Source organism: Ornithodoros turicata, chromosome 2, assembly GCF_037126465.1.
Source record: "Ornithodoros turicata isolate Travis chromosome 2, ASM3712646v1, whole genome shotgun sequence".
NCBI classification, from domain to species: domain Eukaryota; kingdom Metazoa; phylum Arthropoda; class Arachnida; order Ixodida; family Argasidae; genus Ornithodoros; species Ornithodoros turicata.
This window is the reverse complement of record NC_088202.1, coordinates 129,485,010-129,510,464: the sequence shown is the minus strand read 5'-3', so window position 1 is coordinate 129,510,464 and position 25,455 is coordinate 129,485,010. Positions and strand designations below refer to the sequence as shown.

At 47.1% G+C, this 25,455-nt stretch overlaps 2 protein-coding genes across 4 annotated transcripts in view; both read left to right on the top strand.

Annotated features, from left to right (window-relative positions):
* LOC135386121 (transmembrane protease serine 12-like) overlaps window positions 1–17,514 on the top strand; it is a 31,147-nt gene extending 13,633 nt beyond the window's left edge. The window contains exons 3-10 of one of the 2 annotated variants that reach the window (XM_064615873.1): window positions 4,273–4,440; window positions 8,180–8,478; window positions 9,577–9,883; window positions 9,996–10,072; window positions 11,429–11,547; window positions 13,737–14,014; window positions 14,120–14,268; window positions 15,063–17,514. In XM_064615873.1, coding sequence (XP_064471943.1) covers window positions 4,273–4,440; window positions 8,180–8,478; window positions 9,577–9,883; window positions 9,996–10,072; window positions 11,429–11,547; window positions 13,737–14,014; window positions 14,120–14,268; window positions 15,063–15,221 — 1,556 coding nt within the window. In that variant the 3' untranslated portion in view covers window positions 15,222–17,514. The remainder of the gene's footprint in view (window positions 1–4,272; window positions 4,441–8,179; window positions 8,479–9,576; window positions 9,884–9,995; window positions 10,073–11,428; window positions 11,548–13,736; window positions 14,015–14,119; window positions 14,269–15,062) is intronic. The other variant, XM_064615874.1, reaches the window with a different exon arrangement.
* A 1,563-nt stretch (window positions 17,515–19,077) lies between these two features.
* Window positions 19,078–25,369, top strand: LOC135386124 (proclotting enzyme-like). Of its 2 annotated transcripts, none has more exons than XM_064615878.1 (7): window positions 19,078–19,249; window positions 19,637–19,730; window positions 19,808–19,887; window positions 21,043–21,164; window positions 21,818–22,092; window positions 24,382–24,521; window positions 24,608–25,369. In XM_064615878.1, the coding sequence occupies exons 1-7, from the start codon at window positions 19,241–19,243 to the stop codon at window positions 24,776–24,778; spliced, it is 891 nt and encodes a 296-aa protein (XP_064471948.1). In that variant the 5' UTR covers window positions 19,078–19,240; the 3' UTR covers window positions 24,779–25,369. The 2 variants fall into 2 exon arrangements, with proteins under 2 accessions (XP_064471948.1, XP_064471949.1); XM_064615879.1 differs by having other exon boundaries at window positions 19,079–19,249; window positions 19,811–19,887.
* Window positions 25,370–25,455: the final 86 nt, after the last annotated feature.

The window sequence follows — 25,455 nt, the reverse complement described above, 5'->3', positions numbered from 1 at the left end:
GGCTGAGAAGAAATCGAAGGGCACGCTCGCTCATTGCCTCCACAGCGCGTCTCGCGCGATGTCGTCCACGTTCACGTCGTAGGCGGTGTGCTGCGGAGCACTCGCGCAAGTGTAGAGTTCGCAGGTGTGCCGCCATTGCTGTGGGAGATGCAGACGCGATGGCTGAGAATGAGGAATGCAATCGGCGCGACTAAACGTGCAGTCATTACACTGTGCCAGATATTGAGAAATGAGCACAAAAGAGTACAGTGACGTTAAAGGAGCAATGAGGTAAAATGGCTTTAACATGGCTCGAAAACCTGACTCATCTGTCAAGCTGTCCATCATGAGTCACAATGCAAAATATTTTCCCTGCTCTGCGGGAGAAATAAAGAAGAAAATGTCAGAGGAAGCAGTCGCCATAGAACTCTCGTAATAGCTATAGAAACCAAGCCAGCGAAGAGGGGCACATCAACAATTGAGTCGCATTGACAGATACGGTAGGCCTAGCGTGTTACGAACGGTGTCTCCTACGAGTTGCGTGCGCCGTTCTCGCATGACGCAGCACAAGGTTTAAACTTTATGATGCCCGTTCCTTACGGAATAAGACGCAATACAAGCGCACACGATGAAAGCAGAAAAAACATACACTTCGCACACGGCATGGCACACGGAGCTCAGCGGAAGAAAGCACGACTTGGATAGGATTGGATACCAGGGCGCCGAATGCGCCCGGTCTTCACGTGTGGAAAGGTCGTGGCCGGATACACAATATCGATCATGGCGCCTCCCGGACTTCGACGCTGGGAGGAGGTATTGCCTCCGCACAACTCCTTTGCTCTTCCCCATTACTCTATCGCCACGTCACGACGTTCCTTCATTCTTCGATACGCTCTTCCCAAGAGTGGAGGATTTTTTCAAGATGAACGGAACAGGAGGCCTCGCGAGCTCGCTGCAGGTCGCGTTCGCCCGTCGTTCTTTCGCCGGAGCTCATTTTATTCGTTGCAGAACACACCGCAGCAAAAACAAGATAAAATTGGGTGTCGCCTCAGTGCTCCTTTAACAGGAAAATGAACGCGTTCGCAGGCGACACACGTGTTTCTGCGCAAGACCCCTGGCAACCTATGGTTACGCCTTCTGCCTTTTGGCAGAAAGTTTTTGTCCCTTTTCTATAGTAGAAAAAAAAGGCGAATTGTTCTGCATGAACGCAGAGGCACAAAACCTGCAAAGAGAAATATATAGAACGGTGGTCTTCCGAAAACATCCGATTGGGGAGCACTCACCTTTCACAGCAGGACGTATCGTAACTATCCACGCACAACAGTGCGATTGCGTGATGCAGCAGCATGCATGATGTACAATTGAGTCGCTAAAGAAAGTGCGGCATACAGACACGAAGCATCTCGATCAGCTTCAGAACTGCGGTCACCTACCTGAAGGGCAGCTATTATATGCAACCTAGAAGGGGTCGGAAATGCGTGATCACTATCACCCGGATGGGTGAGCATGCTTCGCGTGCTGATTGCTCTCACGCACTCACTATTTTTTTGTGAAAGAGAAACAGAAAACAGACGCGCGTCGTTTTAGTGAATGTGTTACCTTATGAACCGAGTCGATGACCGTAAAGTGTGACTGGGAATGGCAGGTACTGAAAAAGAAATTGAAACTGAATGAAAGGTCATGTATATACTTTCGCACGTATATACCCCAACACGTCGCTAAGTTGCCGTGTCATCGGGATGATAAACGTTGGTCATTAAACAGAAAGTTGGTTCGAAAATGATGAAGGACTAGTGTTCAGCAAGATCTTGATGTAGAGATTGTCTAGCGGGCCACTTTCGTCGCTTGTGTTTGGACATGTTCAGCAATCTTCAGCCGACCCAGGTGACGTTCTTCTAAGTTGTTTGTTTGTTTGTAGGAGACTGAGTTGGTTGTTATGTGCAGACGACCTTGATATTACCCAGACTGTGAGACTACCCAGGCGTATGGCATAGACGCGAACCTGGCAGTATTGTGTTTGCCCGCTGTCGTTGCCCCCCAGGGTAGCCATGGTGTGAGAATATGGACGCTGTTTTATAGTGGCTACAGTTCAGCTCGGCTGCCGTCTTTGTCCGTTCGGATTGTCGATTCTTGTCGTCGGCATTTCTTATGTCGGTTAGACCTTGCGACAAAGTCTTTGGTAGCCTTACCATGGTCTCGGTTCTCCAAACGTCAGCGTATAGCACAGCGGCCGCTTCGGATCTGGATCTTCGGGCGCTGCTGCAGCTTCATGGTTGACCTGCACCCAGCCACCCGCTCTTTATTCCTTTGTTCGAGATTGACATCTCTTTCCACCTTGGGTCTGAAGCGGCACGGACGAGCGGGTAAAAGCGTCTGCTCGTTGGTGGCAGCCAAGGTCGTGATTAAGACGGGGATGTGGTGGGTTCGAATCTTACCACCAGCTGTGCTGTCTGAGGTTTTCCCTGGGTTTTCCAACAGACTTGCCAGACGAATGTCGGCACAGCTCCCCTTGAAGTCGTCCCAGGACGCATACCAACCCCTGTCCCCCACCCCTTCCTGCTTTACTCTAACCACGGCTGTACGCCGTCCACAGCCACAGTTGCTTCGCGGCGCTAACGCTGAATTTAAATTCCTATAGTCGCGTTCAACTTAAAGGGGCTGGGACACTTTCATAGATGTGGTTCGTTACATCATGGACACAATGTACTGCACGCCAGGATACTGAGGAAGAAAAGAATTATTATTCTACGTGTCGTACTTAGCGAGATACAAGCCCCCGAACACAGTGCCGAGCAACGCGCAGACGTCACACAGCTCAGTGCAGCGTCCATTCTCATTGGCAGCCGCAAGCACGTGACTTCTCGTGCGCTGCCTCACTGGCGGCTCCGAGAGCTGTGATGTCAGAGCTGCATGAGTTTCGATATTCGCCCTGCCCATTTTCTCCGCTTCTATTACCTTCTACGCTGTGAAATTTTCACTGCAGGTTCACATCGGTACAAAGAACCGTATTTTACCTTTGTCTGAGATAACCTGTCGCAACCTCTTTAAGAAGCAAAATAAATCTAGTCCGTCATCTCCATACGGGGACGCCATAGCATGCAAGGAGAAATACTGTAGCGCCACCATGCCAGGGGAGCGCACTTTCTGCTGCAGCGTAGTTTCATGTGGCCAGTCTTAACAGCCAATACAGAAGCAGCGTGAGTATGATAGATTACATTATCTGGCTTAGGCAGGGAGCGTTATCTCTCTGCGTCCAGCCATCCTATATCTGCGGCGCAGTAATATTTTGAGAGCTGACGGAGCAAATTTCTTTTCAGTCTTCAGTTAAACGCAACTATAGGGTCTGATGCCCATATTCCGTGGTGAAGTCCCACAGCTTCTCACAGTAGGAGAACAGCTTTGATTCGAAATATCGGCGCTTCCCGACCTGAGGCTTTTGCTCAATCTTCTCGTAAACTCTTTCCTGTCAAGCGGTTTTTGTGACACGTCACACTCCGAACACGTGCTCCTCCAGTCTTCACAACCGCAATATTTCTAAATAAACCCAATCAACAAACAACTTCTCGAAACCAACCAACCATTGTCCAAGTCGAAAAAGTACACGCTCCGCAGAACGGAGAGACTGCAAACAACCCCCCAGTCAAGGACAGTTCCACATATCAGATAATTAAGCCTATCCGATGAATAGTGTGTCGGGATGCACACGGAGGAAAAATTTACAAATATGTCACGAACAAGTAGCGTTGTCAGTTCAGAAACTGTCGTTACAAAGTAAGATATAAAGTCAAGCAACATCATGCGCGCAACGACATACTACGTATTTTTATGAAATTGTGAATTAACATTTACGTGTGTTGCTCCGTGTCCTCAGCATTTTTTATCCGGTCCATCTCGCATTTCTCTTAGGCATTCGCCTTTCACCCTCACGCTTACTGAGCGCACTAAACATCCTCTGCAAGCCCTCATTCGTATCGCTGCCACAGCATGACCACTTCTCTTCATCCCCATGGCGTAATGAGCAGGACGTACTGTACGTCCATGTTCCACTTGACATTCATGGTTCTGCATATTTTCGTGGACTACTGCATGTTCGAGCATGTTCCTTAAAAGCGTGCTCGTAATTACGCGTGCACGTACAGCAGATATTCTTATTTACCGAAATCCCAGTCAATCTTGTGAAGGACCTTACACGTTACCGTGTTCATGTGAAGTTCCACCCTGTGCAGTGCATGGCTTCTAAAAGACCGCTTTTTTGCTTGATATCCCCTCATCCCGCTATCCCTTACCCTGCAGTGCCACAATCCCCATACCTGTACCGGCCGTGCGCGAGGCCCGGCTACCCATGCTCTGGGAGAGGGTACCCCAGGAACTTCAATGGGTTCTTCCCCCGACCGCGCTATCCGGGGCACAGGCCACGTGATGGGGACCTTTACGGCGATTCTGGCTCAGTGAGTGAATCAGGCAAGTGAACCTAGACATTCACTCATGATTCAAACGGCGTACACTGCATGCATCCGCGAAATCGGTATCCTTTCCAACCGTTCTAAAATACAAGCGTATACAGTATACCGGTCGGTTTCCTTCCTATGCACAGTTCTAACTATTAAGCTTCCCGGAGATTGCCTAACAGCATTAGCGAGATTAATAGGATATCCTTTCTGAGATTACTCGGTACCGCACATGTCTTGCCCTTTTCATACCATGCAAACGCCGCTCGCAAGGCATATATGCTCGTCGCTTCAGGTAACACCACAGAACATTTTCTCCCACATTGCAAAAAATATATAAAGGCTGTGAGAACCAACGAAGGAATAATATTTTCTATTAGAGTATGATCGGTCCGGACATATAGGGACATACATTTGTTTTAGCCTTACAGATTTTTTGTACTAAAAAAGCTATGCGAGCAGCATAAATCTCACCTAAGACGCCTTAGGTGACTGATTGATTGATTCAATCAATCAATCACCTAAGGCGCGCTGTTTTGGTTCCGGCTCATCTGCATAGCGAAATTCAGCGAGGAATATTTCACGGCACAGGCTTGTTTCAGGATCTTTAAAAGATAGAATGGCTTCCAACGACGGGTGGCTCCCACTCTGCTATCTCGCTTTTGCGCGAAATTCCCTAATTAAAGAGTTAATTCGTGAGATTTATGACAGCTTTTTTTTTTCGTTTTCTATGTTTTTCTCTTCTCTCTCTGCGTATACTTACGCGCCTATACAAAGAGCAATCCGGATGAGCTCCACCTTCGATAAAGCCTGAGTCTGGGCAACGCGGAGCCACATACACACGCGAGACGTGCCTCTACGTTGGCCAGGCCCAGGCTTTGTATACATGGTGAGTTCTTCCACAAGCTGCCCTGCGTTTATGCCATCGTATCAACCTGGACGAGGTGGCTATCTGCGGGGCACCCAAATTTTATTATTTGTTATTCCCTCACATAATACAAATGAAGCAGTTCTATACCAGCTGAAAGATAGCATCCTTACGGAGTTGAAAGTCGTCTTTCATGCTTAGCATCTGTCCTGGGACACGATGCGTTGACAACAAGATATTACCGAAGAACACTTATGCGTTTCCTTCGTTGATCACCTTCTTTTCTTTTTTCTTTTTTTTTTTACGCGTGAACAAAAAGTCCATTAGCTAGAGTCATATTGCAGACTTTCCACAAGATGTGAAGGGGACGTTTTTGCACTGGGAAACACATTCGGACGCTTCCTGTGGTCTTGCTCAGCAACGCGTGACATGTGGGCAGCAAGGCGTAGCGTAACCTGTGACAGCAATACGGCTCTTAAGTAGCCGTGCAGTTTAGCCACTGGGGTCTGAAATCCTTCTCACAACTGTAGCTTAGCCACGCCATTTAACGTTGAAAGTTACCTCGAAGTGCACAGCAGAAAAACAACAAGTAAAGAAAGCGTTCGACGGCACGGGTTTCTGTTTTGCAGCCTCGTGTCAGACTGGCCGTCGAACTTGCGCGCGCCTGGTTCTGCGTAGAGATCGTTGAAGCACTGTGACAATGGGGGAAATCCCTGTCGAGTGGATGTCAGTTGCTCCGGTAGGTTAATTCCCCGCAAGGTCGGTCCTTGTCCAAGGCTATCGGCTCCCTGTGCGTCAACTACCAGGGTCAGGGGATTCCTCTGCTACTTTTAGAAAGGATGGGCGGTGTTCACTCTGGGTGTTACTTCTGCTGAAGGGTCAGGTCGAAGGGCGAGCGTTGTACAGACGAAGGTATTTCCAGGTATTGCGGTTGCATTGCTGCTGTCAGAACGGTTCGCTTTAAAGGGTACGCCATAGTTTTCGACTAACTTTGTTGAAATGAGAGGGGCATCGTCTCTTTATTATATTTCATTGACATCTCTTTCCCTCTCTGTCTCTGTGCGGAACGACACAACTAAAAGAGCAGGTAATCTGTAAACCGTGTAAAACAGCTTCTGGACTTCCCGCATGCCATTGTGGCTGGATGCATATAGCAGTGGGGCTCCCTCCGGAGGATGAGATGAACCCTGCATTGCAGCTTACAGTTATACTTTTTTCTATGACAGTGCTTTCTCACAAGCGTTGTGAAAGGGTTGGACCGCTGCACTAGAAATAACGCATAACCTATTTGTCTACGTAATGAACTCCAATGTAGGTATAAGCATCGTCCAATGTAAACTCTAGTGTGCAGTATACATTGGCAGCCGGTGCTGAACAATATAGTGTACAAAGCTATGATATACAAAGGTGCACATTTGTATGCTAATGTCCGCGTAAATGTGGTCATGTGCATTCGATTAACTGCGCTGTACCGACAACGTAGGAAAAGCGATGGTTCAGTTTCGTGTCATTTTTTTTTTTTTTTTTTTTTATGGTGAAATCCAAATCCACAAAACTGCAGCAGCTATACCCTAGCTTTCTTATTTTGTGAGAGCATATCTCATTTATCCCACAAAATGTCAATAGTCCCGGTTGCTTAAGACGCAAAAAAGTAAACGACATTAAAAGAACCTCTTAAAAATCAGGTACAACTTAGTATGTTCGTGTGACCAATGGTTAACAATTGAATCGCATTAGATATGCGTTTTCGACTGATTAAACGACATTACGGATCGAATTAATATTACCTTAGTTGGTACCATTCCAACGTTTTCAGATACCAGCCGCTGATTTCCGTTCCTTATGCCTTGATGTATTATGATCCGTAGCGCCATCCGACGGCTCCACCATCTAAAGTGCTTGACATAATGCTCTTGTGCTACAACAACACAATCACCATTATTCAGAAATAGGTTCTGTTCCGTTCGTGCTTACGTGAACGGCCGCGGCCTTGGAGTCGAAGCAACTCCTCGCAACGACAAAAATACACGCAGCACATGTAAGGGTATTACGTGACGTACGCTTGCATGTTTTGGTCTGTACAGTAAATACAGTTTGTACAGTTCGATTTGTATAGCTCCGTTGCAAAGTAAATAAAATGATTAATAAGATAATAAAAGTGTGTGGTAGTACCGCTGAGGTGAGGCGGCTGCATGCTGTTTGGCGCTTAAAGCATAGAACAGCACTGCAGATGCTGATTCGCAAGGTTTCACAACTTTGTCTTTGTGGGTGTCCCGCATATTTCAGATATAAAAGGTATAACACGCGTTTCGTGAGAGCCACACAGCGAGCACTTTACAGTGACGACTAAACTGAACTGTGGTTGTCTACAGCCATTGTGCCTCATACATAATGTGCATAGCGCCTTTTGTACCTCCTCTCTGGTGTGTGCCTACAGTGTGTGCGTCACCTGTCATGTGTGCGCGCGTGTATGTGTGGGTGCTCCATCTATTTGATTCCCATTTCACTCACATATTAACCCACATGTAATTGTGTAGAGTACTGCAACTCCTAAGGTGAAACACATCATGTCATCACCAGCATATATCTGTTGTTGTCGTTGCTGTTGTACTTTAGTGACAGTGTGGAGTGCTGTCAGCTCTGGCACACGATCACATGTTCAACATCCTTCAGGGTGCATCTATTCATACGGAGACGTTCTCCATCACTCTGAACACAGATAGCGCTCCGTTCGTAGTTAGGACAATGCTATCCTTTCTGTTTCTCTTTTTCTTTTTTTTTTTCAGCAGGTTATTTTCAAACTATATTGGTATCAACTATCACAACAGCACTTTCTGTGCGACGTTTATTTAACCTACTATTTCATGTGTATTCCACATTTTAGTAGTGTTCCCATCGGAGCCTTCAGACGGATACTGTCGATCTCCCTTGGGTGTTACTGGCCGCTGCATTCCATACCAGGACTGTCGATTCCTCTTCGATGATGAGTTCCTTGCACGTCGCTCCTTGTGCGGGTTCACGCGCCGTGTGTCTCTGGTCTGCTGTCCGGAGACAGGCCGTCGACCACAGCGTCCAGGACTAGGCGGCTTTCCAGGAATTGCACAACCGAATAATCCTTTCCCTACAGCGCCCTTCCCACAGACACGGCCATTCAGGAACAACGGAGGATTCGGCAGACCTCAGGTAAATGGGGCATTTTATATTTACGGGGGTACAGATGGTTATGAATCTTTGCGCCAAACCGCATTGAGCCCATTCATTCAGATGACACTTATAAAGAATTCAGCTGATCGTTGCAGTGTGGTTGTAGTGCAGAAAAAGTTGGCTGACACTGGCTCGAGCGTGCATGCCACACGGCCGCCTCAATCCAACGTGCGTCGCGTTTCATTGGTCCTTCTGTTCGCTCTTCGTTCGTGCCGGCTGTGCAGACATATGTCGTCACAGTTGCCTTAGAAGTCGGCCCAGGACGCACATTCCCCCACGGCGTAACTCGTATAACGTTGCCCACTTCTGTGAGTCCGACAACGGCGAGCCCTTTCACCATCATCACCACCACCACCACCACCACCGGCTGTGCTGTCTGGGGGTTTTCCTGGGTATTTCTCAGACGCTGTCAGACATATGTCGGTATACAGTTCCCTTAGAAGTCGGCCCAGGACGTACATTCCCCCGGAGCGTTAGTCGTAACGTTGCCTACTTCTGTGAAGCCGGCGAGCTCTTTCATTAGCATTACCACCACCTTGTAGGCTGAACCCAAACTGGTACACTACACTGCACTGCACGAAAAAGACCAGCTGAATTCGCTATTAGCACTGAGGCTGACACGAATCTAGTATCTCACCAGAGCGATGAAGATAATGATAAGGCACCAGCCTCGCGGACTTGATAACCTATGCCCGCTGGCAAACGCAGTTGCACACCTCCATCACTGATGAACATGATGGCCCCGAACAGAAGAACAAAAAATAGGAAGGTCACTTGACACAACAAAATTTATTTTGCCTGTTTCTGTTATAGAGGCATTACGAAGGCAAAAAAATAGGCGATGTCAAGTGTCTTTGGTATTTACACTACTTTAACAGAAAGGCGTACAGCAGTCACTAGGGAATGATACTACGGTCTAATGTCATTAACACTTTCCAAGTGTCTGTGTGGACATCGACACATGCCTTCTTGCCTGAGTTTATGAGTTATGACTTATGCTATGAGTTGCAACTATACCTGTAGCGAAAAGAAGAGCCACATAATTACCTCTATGCGCAAAATTCTTTTCTTGGGCAGTTTGGACACAACAATGGCTTCGGGAACAATAATGGCTTCGGCAACGGTAATGGTTTCGGCAACAATAATGGTTTCGGCAACAATAATGGTTTCGGCAACAATAATGGCTTCGGCCACACTCGGAACCCATACGGCAATGGAGGATTTCGTCCAACACGCGGATTTAATGGCGGTGGCTTCGGAACTACTAGACCACCATATAACAGAGGAGGAAGACCCCACGTGAAACCATTCCCGTCTGCAGTGACCCCATCGCAGAGACCTGTATCCCTGTCGAACAGACCAAGTGGGAAATGGGGACAAAGCAGTAAGTTTTGTCGTTCTAGTTGTCTGTCATGTAAGGCTATCTTACTGTCTGCATTTTTGCATTTCGCTTTTTACAGTTGTTGACGTGATTATACGAATGATTCATGTTGCAGACTGTGGCATAAGTAATGCGCCCCTGGTGCGAATCGTTGGCGGTCGGGAGTCTAACATCGGTGCATGGCCCTGGATTGTGAGTACACCCATTTATTTTCTATCTTTAAACTGCGACTACGGTCTGAAAAATTCATATTTATTGTATTTCGTATAGTATAAATCAACCTCGTTCAAAGACCCAGCGCGCAAAACATCAGTGACCTCAGTGAACGTTACGCTCTTTCACAAATTTTCGAAAGAACCCACAAAAACTACATAGTTTCGGATTCTCCAGGGTGTAAGTGACGTCACCGGAAGCTCTGGTGTCTGTCTCCTAGCAACCTGAGGAGATGGAAATCTACATTCGAAGTGCAATGTTGCCAGTCACATAGCAGATCCGCACTATGTAACGCCATACTTCTCAAAACTAGAAAATAAATTTTATGACACTTCGGTTTCACATAAAGAAACAAGCGTGAGACACATAGGTTGCAACGACACAAATTCGGTAGGACTCTGAAGACACGAGATTTATCCCGTAGTGGCACTTTAATGTAAGATGCCCCACGTCGAAAGGAACGCACTGCCCCCTCCCACTACCCGGCCAGCGCCCGCAACGGTGCCCGTAACGACAGAAAGGTCGCTAGAAATCACCGGAGGCCCGCTTTCCTACGCCGTCCAAGCATTGGTGGTGGTGACGATGAAAACTGCTCGTCGTGTTTTTTCTTTATCTGATTTATTTTTTTAGCTGCGTTTTAGTCGTGACATTGCCCGCTTTCGGCGTGGCGAACCACGGCGTCCAAGCAGTGGCGGTGGTGGTGGTGGTGGTGGTGGTGAAACTGCTCGCCGTGTTCGGTCACGCTTGTAGCGGGCAACGTCACGACTAACGCAGGAGGATGAGGTAGATGATTAGATGAGGATGAGGTTAGATGAGGTTCCAGGCAGCAGTTCATTACGCAGTGAAGATCTTGAGGCGGCCAAGGATGACGCAGAGCACAACACAACAAACAGAGTTTCGAATAGATTAGGTAGACCGGGTGTCAGACAGAAAATCACCCCGCGGTTACGACCTTGAGGCGGCCGTGTGGGACAAAAAGGCTCGGCTCATAGCCAGCAAAATAGGTAGGAGCTGCTTAGAGTCGCTCCCTGTGCGACTGACGACACCGGACGGCAATGGCCAACCAATCAAACCGAAGAAGACAGGGTCCGTGGTGGATGAAAACAAACGATTGCCTCGTAGCGCGCGCGGAAGGCTCGCTTCTCTCGCCCTCGTCAGTTCTACTGGAGAGTACGGCGAACCTCGGTGTGGACACTCTCGCCGTTCGCCGTTCTCCGCTCTGAGAGCGCACCGCCGGTAGTGGGAACGTAGCTTTAGTGTCCCTACGATTACTAACGACGAAGTAATCAAACATCATTAAAAAATAGCACTTGTTTTGTCTTCCTCGAATCTTAGGCTCTAATCTTCATCGATGTCCACGGCACAGGGTCAAAGTCCCCGCTTTGTGGAGGTGCCCTCATCACACCCAAGCATGTCATCACAGCTGCTCACTGCACTTTCAGCGGGAATCGCTCGTGAGTAACGTCATATTGACAAGCGGTATTGCTCAATCAGCCAAAGTCGAGACAGCACTGCTCTGAGTGATTTTAGTCATTTTGGTATCTTGATGCATTGCCACAACCATAAGTCCCTTTCGTCACTAAATGTACAGTAGTCAAAGGACTAAAATGGGAAGTAGTTGCAATCTAGAGACTAGAAGCTGCAATCGCTCCGAAAGTTCATCTTTCTCTTTCTTTCTCTTTTCTCTTTTTTTCTCTCTGTTCGCTGCCAGATCGACCTATAGGGGACGACACCCTCACCGTCACGCCGGCCGATGTTCGGAGTTGATGGTTCTTTTTCGTATAATTCTTGCGTATATTCACCGGAAGATCTCTTGTGCCGCGGTGGTACGGTTCGGCTCCCCAATGCTCCGAAGCGCGCCGACACCGTTCGATCTCGGAGCGAATAGCAGGCTCTGTCATTGGTATTTAGGTGGCCGAGAATTTGCCTTGCGATTTGTAATTGATTTTACGATTCATCCCCTGATGCATTCGCTCCTCTTCGAAACAAAAACTGATACTGTACTATCGTGAGCTTGAAAGGGAACACGCGAGCGCGTGGCATATAACCTCCTCTATCACTTGTGGAGGCGCTCTGTGGCGACACATGAAAGCAAATGGAGAGAGTTTTGCTGTTCTGTCTGATTCTGGCTCCCCCGCCCTATCATCCTGTGATACCGGGCCATAACAGCGTCGCTCATCATTATCGGTTGTTGACGAACAGAAGATACGGCAGCGCCCTTTCCAGTTCCACACAAAATGAGACACAAGGCGTCGCCGTAAGTACCGGACGAGACTATCTGCCACGCCACTACGGTGTCCCCTTTCATAAAGTTCTCGGTAGTACTTGCATGGGTGCATCGATTGATTAGCCACGAACATTCAAAACAAATTCCACGATGTTCTATAACACGTGCGCTACATTTCTCTGTGGACACAAATATTGCGTTTTCAAAATTAGCGGCAGAAATCGAGTTGTAGCATAGCGCTCACACTTCGTTGCACTACTTTATTCTGTAGGTTACATATTACGTTAGGCAAAAGAAGAAGCAGACTGTCGCTTGAAAGGAACAGTTTGAACGTCACGTGCCGTGAAGCGCAGCAGTTTCGTTTCTGTTCCGTCTTCGAGTGTTGTCAGCATTACTATATCCATGTAATGCAATGTACTGAGCTGCGGAGAGCACAAACCCGACGGTGTCTTCTGGATCCAGATATGTCGATAGCATATCTTCTTTGCAAACGCTTTCAGATCGCTCCGTAATTTTTGTGTATCACACAATCAATTTTACCAGAAACATGCAAAGGATCACGTTGAAGGAAACAATGCACTGAAAACGGAAAGACAGGAAAACATCTGACAACAGGCTCAGAAAGTGAATCCGTGGCTGGTATGTTGAGCCGTCTCTCAGCACTTTGTAGCGGCACCCTCACGGTGCATGTACCCATGAACTCACTGCAGACAATGACAACAACAAATAGAAATTGCCGCGGTAAAATATGCTGACGGGCGAACAGGGGGACGCCTTCTCGGGCGGCGTGGCCGACAGTATCCACGCATTGCAGTGATTCAAAGGTAAGGCTGTGCCGTGCGCGTTCTTCATGGCCTTTCAAGCAGCAGTCGGCGCAACATTCTATGAAGTCGGCCCACAACGCATTACACCTCCCAGCGTCAATATGCGGCCACACCAACAAGCGCATCCGCTCAGTATCATTATATGTCAAAGGGACAATGTCCGCACCACACACACGAAAAAAAAGAGGAGAATGAAAAGAAAGATGACCACTTCACACGGTCCGCCGGGCTCTCAAGCACAGCAACGGCTAATACTAGCTGTCTGGGCGTTTTTCTGAAGTTTTCCTCAAACGATAGTACGATTATACAGTTCCCTGTTAATAGGATGCCGCCACGTCGGCAGGCAGGTCACTTGGCAACGATACGACACCTTCACCACAACGCTCAGACGACCCAGACAGAGTACTAGAGGAGATCACAAAGAAAAGATCCTGGCCTTGCACCCTCCCCAATCCACAACACTACGCGAAGACAAACAACAACAGCTCGGGAAGTGGTGCTTCCTTTGAGGGATGCTTCGGTCTGGCACAACAAATAATATAATGACAAACAATAATAGGGCAACAAATTAACCTCATTGTGTACATTTCAGTCTAGGTCCAGACGCCTTCATCGCACGGATGGGCGAGCATGATTACCTAAGCGAGGATGATGGAGCTAACCCCGTGGACGCTCGAGTAGCGGAAGTGCTTCGTCACCGTGACTTCAACCCCAAGACGTACCTCAACGACATCGCGCTTCTAGTACTGAAACGGGCCGTACCTCTGGGCAACGGTATCAACCTCATTTGTTTACCGTACGGCCGTCTTCAGCACGATACATACGTTAACAAGTCGGCCAACATCGCTGGATGGGGAGAATTATATTACGGTATATAACACTTGCTCTTTTGCAACTTTTGCTCTTTTTCAAGGAAGTTTCGCGTTTCTGCGTATGAAGTACTAAAAAAAACGATTATACATGTGTTCATCGCAGGAGGGCCGTCGAGTGCTTCTCTGCAGGAGACTCGAATCCCAGTACAAAGCTTGGACACGTGCAAAGAATCATTTAAGAGGACAAGCATCACTTTCACTGACAATTATCTCTGTGCTGGAAGTTTAGCAGGCGACAAGGATGCATGCCGAGTAAGTTCTTGCCTTGGCACTGCCGTCTACGATTGTAGACTTAACTTATGGTAAGGTTATATTGTATCCCATGAGCAGCACAATGTACTGGAAGAGCGAGTACATAGGGATGGAGGGGTAGATCAAGGTTGTTTTTCTTCGTGTGTGTGTCTGCAAAATCAAATACCGCACTGATAAGACACCTGATAGCCACAACTTTCAGTAGACTGTGTTGCTTGAGATGTATATTGAGAAGTTAAAGAAATCATCACCTGCTCTGGTAGCGGCATCACCTCCTTCAGCATCAGAGTGTGCAGAACCCTTCTAGTAAGAGCTGTGCTTGAAGAACGCTTCAGGCAACGGACACGCACCATTAAAACAGATGCAACATGTCATCAAAGCCAAGAGATACGTGATTGCTAAGCACTCATGTATTGTTTGTAGCATTGCTTGGAAGCATACTTTACTACGCGGACTTCCTTGTGGAGCATGCGGGTCTGTCCCGTCCCTTGGAAGTTAGGTATGAACGATCGTCTAAGGCCCGACATATGATATAAATGGGGCACGCCGCCTTGCGGATATTTTGTTCCTCCTCTTCCTGGAGAGACACACGCTCTGTCAGTTCTTTGAAAGCGAAGAAGGCCAAATGAATCTGGCGTACAAGTTTTCTCGTATCAGATTTCGTCCAAAAACGTACGATTTCGTACGTGTGTGTATAGTACATCAGCATTTAGTCAGTGGCGTTTCGACGTGTCTAACAGGGCTCTGAGTCCTATGCCACGTCTATCCTCACAAGTACTGTTTTTCTATTGCAGGGTGACTCTGGAGGACCACTGATGCTTCTCGACAGCCAGCAGCGTTTTACAATCATTGGCATCACTTCCTTCGGCCGACGCTGTGCTGAGCCTGGATACCCCGGGGTGTATACTAGAGTAGCCAAATATTTAGACTGGATTAACCAAAGGATAAACTAAGACTCTGCAAAAGCCCGACCTTTTTAAAGTAATTTACGGGGGAACTTATACTGCGTGTCCCAACGGCTTACTTCCAAGGGGGATGCTGTCCGTTAGTGGCAACCGAACGCAAGACTTGCCGCACATGATCAGCATGATTTTCTCAAACTTCGTTGTGAAATGCCGAATCATGTGTAGAGAAAGCGACAAGTTATGCATTTGTACAGCTTCATATTGACTGCGAGACTACTTTGGTAATGGTAAACCTTCACCCAGGGTAACTACAACACGGAATATGAACTGCGGTACGGAGTTACACTCGTGTTTGCCGCGGCGTGGTCGAATGTCTATACCTTCGGTTCAGTGGCGAATCCAGGGTGGAAGCGATCGCTCCCCAAAAATTAGTTAACATTAGGTTTCCCTCTCTCCCCTCCATCACTAGGTGCTTGGAGAAAGAAACCCCCACCCCCCACCCCAATATGAGGGTCTTGATCCGCCCCTGCTTTGGTCACAATGGTTATCTATTAGCGACGTCTACTTGCTCTACGTCTTCCTCCCTATCGCTTCTATTTCATTGACAGGTCTGGCTCTCGGTAAATATGTTCTGCCTTGGCATGTTCCCTCTCGTGGTGCTTCCCATCACACAACCCTCCTATACAATTTAATCGCTGCATTTTCTCAGGGTACGTCAATGTTCACAAATGTTACAAGCCTTGTAAAATGTAAAAGCACGAGTTCTATAATTTATCAATGCTTACACATGAGATTTAGGCATTCTGAAGTAGCATCGTACACATGTTGGTTTTTAGCGAGTTCGTGTTTGTTAATATAAGTGACGAAGAAGCGTTTTGTACTCACTGTTGACCTTTCACTTGACCTGGGATATGACGTGCCTCAAGTTCAAGTATACGACCAGCAGAAGGCGCAGAATATTACAGAGTGTTAGTCTGTGTGTTAGTGTGCGTGTTAGTGTGTGTGTTAGTGTTAGTAGACCGCTGATAACGTCACTGTTAAGATGTAGTACATATCGGACACAATGACAAGCTAAATGACACAGAATCTGGCCCATTGATTGGGTGCAGTAGGTACGGTACTTCGGAAGCCACGTCATCAAAGGTCTACTGACACTCTCTGTTAATATGCCCTTTCGTAAAACTATTGAACCCATAGGCTCGTTTCCGAACCCTTATGGATTCTTCGGCCTCGTCCTTCCAACGACTCTAATTAGAAGTTCTCCATACAATAACTGAAGAGGTCTTCGCAAGAACCGAAATGGGTTCTGTTCTCAACAATTATGTACAGTATCACAATGTCCTATCCATGTGTTCACCTGACCACCAACTGCACACAAGAGTAACCTAAACACCACAAAAAATCAAAGCACCATAAAAAATGGATATTTGTTTTAGTTTGCATTATAATTCAAACTCACCCAAAGACTCAGTAAACAAAATATAAATCCCGTCAGTGAATATTACGGGCTTCCACGAATTTTCGAAAGAAACCGCAAAACATCATAGTTTCGGATTCTCCGGGAGTAGATGACGTCATGGACAGTTGGCGTCTCTCGTCTCCTAGCAACAGCGCGAGCGTCCTCGCTATTCACCCAACGTTCGAAGTCTTGCAGTAGCTGTGGTGAGGAGGCAGAAACCTACCCACAGAGAGCAATGTTGCCAGACGCACTGCAGATTGCGTGCCCTATGACGTCCTACTTCTTGAAACTAGAAATTAATGTTATACTTCTGCTTCATAGAGAAACAGTTTCTTTTTTTTTGGGGGGGGGGGGGGCACAGTGTGAGACACGTGAATTGCGATTGGCATCGATCCGGTTAGGGTCTGAAGAACCCACGAAGAACGCATTCTTCTTGGTCTTTGTAGGAGCGGCATGGTATATGCACTGCGAATCCCGTCACTGCATAAGTGTAAGAGAGAAAAAAATAAAAAAAATAACGCCCGTTCATCAAGGACCCCAGTAAGCTGGCGTCTACGGTGCACTGTGTCTGCTGAGAAGTTTCGTGGAAAAATCGTGGGAAAAAAAATGGAGTTAGGTTGTACCTTTTCTGTAAAAATCCTGTATTTCAGTCCATGTGTCGAAATATCTCAAGTGTTCATCAAGTTTGTCTCCCGTGCGCGTACGCCCTAAGCCCCTAATGTTTTACTACCTTCATTTCCTCGTGTGACTGTCCTGAAACTCTTTCATACACATCCATGTTCCAGCACGGACATTTTGGCACTTCACTTCACGCATGCTATGAAAGGGAAATGCATTTCTGTCCTGTTACAACATTCAATAAAAATCCTGTGATAACCCTTACATTGTCAACTGCTTATTTTGCAGTTATTTTGCAGTTGATATCGATGGAGACAGTTGATATGCTTATCATCGAACTGCGCTGGTCAGTTTCAGTAAGCTCCAGTTCGGTATATCAATACAATAGTAAAGGGGTTATGACACATCGCCTCAAGTTAACCGGATACATGTAAGAGACGGCTATATACGCATCGATTTCAATCTTCGCTCCAGATTTTACTGCACAGAGGTGATAGTCAAGTAGAAAATCGACCCCAACACCGACTCATCCGGCGTTGACATCACGAGACGAGAGGCGTCCCCGCCAGGGAAGCGGCCGCGGGCGAGGTCACGTGCTTTCGAGAACCAATGGGAATTTCCGAGACTTTCGCTCCTCTGACTTCTGAGCCCGACGCGGAAGTTACTTCAAGAGCTGGTATTTCATCGACTACGACACGTACAAAAGTCATTCTTTTTTCCTCAGTACTGTGGCGTGTAGTATATACATAGCTTTTCTATGTTTGTTGTAGTATACAATGCGTTCATGACCCAATGAACGGCATCTATCAAAGTGTTGCAATCCGTTTAATGCAAGCCTTGCATCAACAGTTGATGCAGGCCCTCGCCACCCTCGCTGTGCGGTTGTGACGACACCGAGTCCCGCTGCCCGGTTGTATCGAGGCCGGGCAAAAAAGTGCTGGCTGGCAAATTCCTGGCGCTCGGAAAGCGTCACGCAAACCTGCGAGATCTGGCAAAAATAAAGAAGTTGCCATGAAATGACCACCCGAACTCGCCATTTGTTCCTTTTTTCTGAGCTCACGCGCTGCCACGGTCTATACGTCACGAGTCACATGATTGGCCCTGCCAGGGGGAGAGGTGACGTCAGTACGTACCTTCCACCTTCCCTTGTTCTCCGACACAATCTTTGCAAGAGTGGAGGGTTTCTTAAAGGTCTGCGGAACAGTGGCATATACCGTGCGCTTGCAGGTCAACTGCGCTCGCCGTTCTTTCGCAGGAGCTTATTGCAATTTATTGCGGAAAACACGCTGTAGGCAAAACGAAATTATGGTGGCTACCTCAGTGCTCCTTTATCCACATGGGCTGTCACTACTGCTCACGCGGAGTAGCTATAGTAGAGAAAGCAGGTGCGTCCCTTGAGGATCCAGTTACACCAGAAAGGTAGCGAGGTACAGCTCCTTCTTCAGCACCTTCACGCGAAGTTATGCAGGCGCCGTTACCGCCCGATCCGAGCGCTGAGTGGAACATGACGTGTATCTTACAGATGCTGCCAATCAAGCAATATTTTCCCGTGATCGTAACAGTCACAATCACTAATGAATATCTACACGGTTACGAGATTCTGCAAGAGTACAATACAGCCGAATCGGCACAATAACGTTATACATGGCGTTTTTCATTAATAAGACACGGCATCCAACAGACGCGACGAGATTTCCAGGAAGCGCCAGAGCTGATTAATCGGATTAATAATGCGAAGCCATTCAACGTGACCGCAGAGGGACTCGTGCTTGATTAAGGCGGGTTCGTAAATTGTTTATATGCCTACGACTTACTGCTTACATCCTGGAACCTCCCAGAGTGGCAGCAATACTCGGCCTTCGTGTTCAGACCAATACAGAAATCGGCCACGGAGCTCGGATTTGTTTGGAGATCACGATGCTTGAATGCAACGGCGCGAACCTGTGATTTTGGTTCTGCTTGGTAGCAGATGTACAGCTGAAAAGAGGTCATGGAACATGTAAGTGTTCCGATCAATATCGCCTCCATATTGTGAGGAATGAAGTATGCTTTTGGCGCTTACAAAAGAATGCTGCTAATTGCGTAAATTTATTGTTAATTCGTTTAAAAGTTATAATAATCTATGATACGTACGTCCACGCTTATTGACATTTAGCTTTCGTTAGTGCCAGTCAGTAGTCGTGAGGTGTAGCGCTGCAGCCAATAGACAGAGAATTAACTGTGCATGTGTGTGTGTGCTTGTGTTTGTTATTAATTACTTTGCTCTTATAAATCTGGTTAAAGTCGTAACAAACTCTGCGAGACAAGCAAGTATGTTGAAGACAGTATACGCGTAGAAATGTGAGTGTGTACTAGTGTTAATTCGTCCACCTTCTTGCGTAAACAGAGTGTTTCGGGGAGTATCGCTAAACCAGCAATCCTTGCGTGGTGCGTACTGGTTACATTTGATGTCCTCAATATCGCGGTTCAAGCAAGCCAAGGTAGGCTTAAGATTCTCTAGACACACTTAAGTGGAGTCGCCTTGTTTCTTCCACAAGTCTCTTATGTCTTGCTTCAGCAGAGTGCGGAGAAAAGGGTTCATCAAAATACCGCATTGTGGGAGGAGTGGAAAGCGAAGTCGGAGCTTGGCCATGGATGGTATGTCTGTCTTACCTCAAGTATAACTGCACCTCCAGGTAACAAATTGTCATGATGAAGTGGAACAAAAGACGATGACTAAAGACCAACACAAGGCAATGCGCTACTCACCAACTACTGCCACAAGGACTGCTCTTGCAGAAACATTTTTGACGTACCACTTGAACACGCACGCACGCCCCCACACGCCAACCTGTTTTTGCTTTATTTTCCGCAAGGTCACTTACCTTATCAACCCTGTTCAAGTGATACATCAAAAATGTTTCTGTAAGAGTAGTCCCTATCACAGATGGACTTCAGTTCTCGTCTTTTGTTGCGATTCATCATGGCAATTTGTAACCGATAGCAACTAGCCCGTTTCATGGTCATGGTACACCTCTAAGTAGATTGCTTTACATAATTAGTTAAACTAGCGAACGTCAACTTCCGAAACATACAAAATATTTTAGAAACAGGAGCCGTGTGTAAGCTTGGTGGTGTGTGCAAGATTGATAATATCAATGCACAGTTCGATATGTAAATGCTCTTGCTATAATACCAGCTGTCGGGAACAGTGTTATGGAAGGCTCTGTTGATATGTCTACGGACTTATACGACACGTTATCGCAAGGAACTATCACAGAAGTCCGAAAAGCATCATCTAGGCTTTCGCGAGGTTATCAATGGAATATCAAGAGCCGACCCTTCCGTGCCGCGTACAAATCAATTGAAAGTGTTGTCAACGAATATCCAAGATTGCTCGATATCTTGAACGATATTCTCTCTTTGTTTGAAATACATGTGCCCGTGGCTTCTTTTCCGTCAAAATAGCTTTCGTGAAAACCCAAAGATCCAATTGTTTCAAAATACCACGTTAGATCGCTGTGGCGTAGCCAGAAAAATATTTCAGGAGGGGTTCTATGGGGACTTTACATGGGGGAGGAAGATGTCACCCTCGTTTCGCTCTCCAAAATGCACTACCAAATGTATAATTTCGGGGGTGTTACCCCACCCCCAGCTACGCCACTGGATACGTTCCCGTCCAGTGCAGTTTGCTTACGGCCAAATCTGACTACCGAACTTTTCAAGAGCTCCATCTTGTACAATACGTTTAGGTCCAAAGCAATCTTCCTGTTTGCCGAAAGGATTGTCCACAGCGTTGTTTATTATGAACAGGCGCTGCTGTATCTTCCGCTTTCAAAGGGCAATGCTCCAGAGCCAGCCTGCGGTGGAGCGCTAATCACACCACGGCACGTGCTCACAGCGGCACATTGCTTGCGGGACGAGGAGAGGAAGACGTAAGACTACAAGTGCCTCTTCTTATTGTAGATCATACTATTGTCCTCTTCCGTAATTACCACAAAAGTTAGAGTGAGCTGGGCATTATCACAGGTACGTTCTCATGTCCATCACCGGAGGCGTGCTCTTGTTGAAGGAGGATATAACTCTAACCAGTGCAACCAGGATGGACATCGATGTCGGTTGCGCGATGTGGTTGTCGATGTTGCTCATAAGTTTGAAAATAATGAGCCTGTTGCTCGTGTTTGTTATATTTTCCTACATTGTAAGTAAGTAGGATTCCGTGTGAGAAGTGCTGTCACACGTACGTCGCTAATATTATTTTGCTCCCCTGGATTACGTTGCGTTATTCCAAGCTCTAGTGCGTATAGTTGGAATTCGGCATCTACAAAACCTTCTGCTCATAAGCGTTGAGTGGAGACATTCGTAAACTTGCGAAAGAAATTCGTGACAGACTGACAGTAATCATGTACTTACATGCATTCCACTTCCGTCCTACTACATGTTGCTCTCCCTTGTGCTTGAATTTGTGCGAATTTTGTGTTTGTCTCTCCTGGTTTCACCACGTACCTATTTGACATCTAAACTTTCGGACGCCAACAGATAAGGCACTGTTAATGATTGCTTCTAACGTTCTTTGTTCGCCTTGCAGTCGCGACCCGACAGTCATGAAAGTTCGTCTCGGTGAGCATGACTTGGAAACGAACACTGAATCGGAGCATGCGGACTTGGAGGTGAGCCAGGTCCTGGTACACGAGGGCTATGACGAGAACCTCATGAAACACGACCTAGGCCTCCTCGTACTTGCTCAAGACGCCCCCTTGGGCAGAGGAATAAACCTCGTGTGTCTTCCAAAAGACGAAGACCAGTGGGCAGAACTTTCTGGAAAGACAGCAGTCATCGCAGGATGGGGAGCACAAAGCGACAGTGAGTCCAGGAGCAACGGGACATCTGTAACATTCGCGTGTAACGTAGAAAGGTAGAAAATCTAGCGGACCAGTGAGGAAGTGTCAACGGAAGAGCCTCAGGACGGGAGCCACCGATATTTCGAACTGTTCGAAATATCGGCCACGCTCGTCCTATAGTGTTGTTAACATTGACGTGTAACAGTCATTCGATAAATTTTTCCATCGAATATTGGGTGTCACCGTATTTAACGAGCACAATAACTGCGAGTGGTTCAGCAATGCGCAAATGATAACTGAAAAAAAAAAATGACCAGAAAAATGGCCGGGTGCACAAAAGCATCCGCTCCTTGGTGGTTATTCTAAGGTCGTGCTGAAGGCTGCTGGGTGGTGGTGGATTGGAATCCTATCATCGGCGGTACTGTCTGGGATTTTCCTTGGGTTTTCCGGCACACTTCCCCCTGAAGTCAGGCCAGGATGCATACTAGCCTCCCTGTCTCCCACTTCTCTCTGCTGTCCACGCCCGTACGCCGTTATCGTAGCTCCAAGTTATTCGCGGCGCGAACACGGATTCAAAAAAGATAACTGAAATGTAATGATGAGTCAGAACAGTACCTTCAAAATTCCCGTCGTGTGACACTTTTGTGTGCACACTTTGTCCACACGAATAATTCAACTTCCATCTAAATTTCCGCAACACGTATATGGTAGCAACATTTCCATAATACACTAATTAGTTTTCAAACTTTCTCTGAGAATCAAATGACTGTATAGTGCCAGGATTCGAACCTAGACCCTCTTGATATCCTGCCGGGAACGCTGAGAACGTGTTTAAAGGAGCACTGCGGTGACCCCCCTTTTTTTGACGTGAAACGTCTTTCTTTTCGGTAAGTAGGGGTACAGGTGCTAAAACCCCAAGCTACGAAAACATGTCGCCTTTGTGACGCTTGCAGCTCTGACCCTGCGTGGCATGTGCAATTCGTTTAGGTATCTTTGCGTAGAGAAAAAAAAAGCCATTACTCAAGGGTATATCACGTAAGCAGCCAAATGGCGCTAGTGCCGCGTGACGCGCGTCGCAATTTGAGATAAAAAAAAAAGACGCTTACGCGGCATTTGTTCGCTCATAGCTCATCAGTGCATTTACCGATTAAGATGGGAGTGGTCGCGTTCGGTATAACTCGTGGGCCTCTAAATGCGCGCGTAAATAAAAATACCCAAATGTGTGCCCATCAAAAGTTATAGTCGATATAACTTTAAAAAATTCGAAAATTTCCGACTTCTTCGGCTATGGCGCCCCCTCGACGGGTAACTATGCCCCACAAAGAGCGGGAAGATGCCAAAAGGAAAAGAGAGGAGGCCGAGGGACCTCGACCATCACCAACCACCTCGACTGAACGGTCCCGGAAACGGAGGGAACTCGCCAGATTGAGGCAAGCGCAGGAGCCGCAGCCGTATCCGAGTGCTGCGGAACCAGCAAGCGGGTTGTCGCGGGTACAGGTACCCGTCATACCCTACCCATCTGCCCAAACTGAGCCCAACTGAGGAGCGGCTGGTGTCCCCGAGGCTGTCATACAGGCAGATAAGCCGATTGCGATGCGGTTTCGTTTTCGTTTCACGGAAATCAAAGCGGTGGCGTCTCTGATACCACCCACCCATTTTTTTTCTCCCTCTCTCTCTCGCTGCGGCGTGGTTTTGAACGAATGAAATGGGTTCCTGCGAAAGAACGACGAGTGCATGTGACCTACAGAGCGCGCGCGAGGCCTCAGTTCCGCACACCCCTAAAAAATCTTCCACTCGTGAAAAGAGCGTATCGGAGAACGAGGGAACGTCGTGACGTAACGGGGTCCCCGGGCACGTGACTCGTAATGTAGAGCTGAGAAGAAACAAAAGAAGAAAACGCATCAATACTTCCTTACGTCACGCGAGGATCGTGCCGACCGCCCGCGGCTGCTTTGTCCGACTGCTTTTTTAAATTTAATTGCGCAGTTACAATACACCGCATAGTGAAAATATTTTGCACGGTGGATCCTGGTGGACAGCTTGACGAATGAAACAGGAATTCGAGCCACGTTAAATGTCACCTCATTGCTCCTTTAAGACATGGTGCTACGGCAAATCGCCATTTCAAAGGTAGAAGAAAGTGTAATATTCGACAGTGTTGGAATACTTCAAGCTTGTCGTAATCAAGCAATCGGAAGCAAGCGGAATCGTATGTTCCGTATGCGCTTCAAATATATGCGAGCACGTGCATGTCCCACTATGTTGCATGGTCAAACCGTTCCTTACGTAAAGTGCATATGTGTTCTTGCAGAAGGCAAGATGAGTAGCACTCTACAGGAAGTGATGCTGCCTATCCTTTCGCAAACGAAATGCGAGGAAGCTTTAGAAGGATTAGTCAGTGTAGATAAAACCGTCCTTTGCGCTTCAGCCTTAGGGAAGGACTCGTGCAAGGTATGTAGTCTCCGAAAGGAAGACACGCTTACATTTTACAATGGCAAGTATGGTTACTTATTCTTGCGTTTGCTCACATTTTACAGGGCGACTCTGGAGGCCCCATGGTGGTGCCTGATGAGAAAAGTCGGTTCACTGTTGTAGGTGTTACTGCTTTCGGAGTCCACTGCGGAGACGCAGACTTTCCTGGGGTGTATACTCGTGTCACGGAACACATGGACTGGATAAATGAGAATATTAGAACAACAGGACCATAATATACCTTCAGCTTAACAACTGCACTTGTGGAAATCCAGTTGTGAACTTACAGAATTTGGTGGATGTCGCTTGATCTACACAGCTTTATTTAATGTATTATTTGCAGGATGATTTTGTTTTCCCTTTTTACCTTCTTTGAGAAAAAGTAGGCCTGCCTGCTCATAACTATCCCGCTTTGCTGCTGCAGAAACACATTATTCATATAGACGACCTGCACTCCTGCGTCACCGATTACGTTTCGCCGCCGCGCAAAGCATGCTGGTGCGCACCTATCAACCTTATCAGCCTTTTCGACCTATCAGCGGACGCGTTTTTCCCGCTTCTTGCCCACCTAAAATATAACCTCGAACGAGTCTTATCGTGACCTCACATCTTTGTAAACAGAGGGTCGTTTATACGCTTGCGCAGGCGGCAGACCCAGCTAATAATCAGGCTAAAGACAGCACAATCGGAAACCGAAATCGAAATCTGCTGGAAGGATGGATGGATGTGGCTTTTCTTTTCGGAACTTTGGAACGGGCGGTGCGGAAGCGAGTTACCGCCATCTGGCGATAAAAGACGCTTCATTACAATAAAGTTTATTTATCTCAGTATTTTGTATTCTGCATTTTTATGGCCCTGAGATACACAGCCCACTCTTGGGAAGCGCGTGTACGGTAGAAAGAAATGGTCTCGT

Bases quoted from the DNA above. Each gene is read 5' to 3' on its own strand.
- LOC135386124 (XM_064615878.1), top strand. The intron at 19,888-21,042 runs GTATGTCTGTCT...TATTATGAACAG, and splicing joins TCGGAGCTTGGCCATGGATG to GCGCTGCTGTATCTTCCGCT. The intron at 22,093-24,381 runs GTGAGTCCAGGA...GTGTTCTTGCAG, and splicing joins ATGGGGAGCACAAAGCGACA to AAGGCAAGATGAGTAGCACT.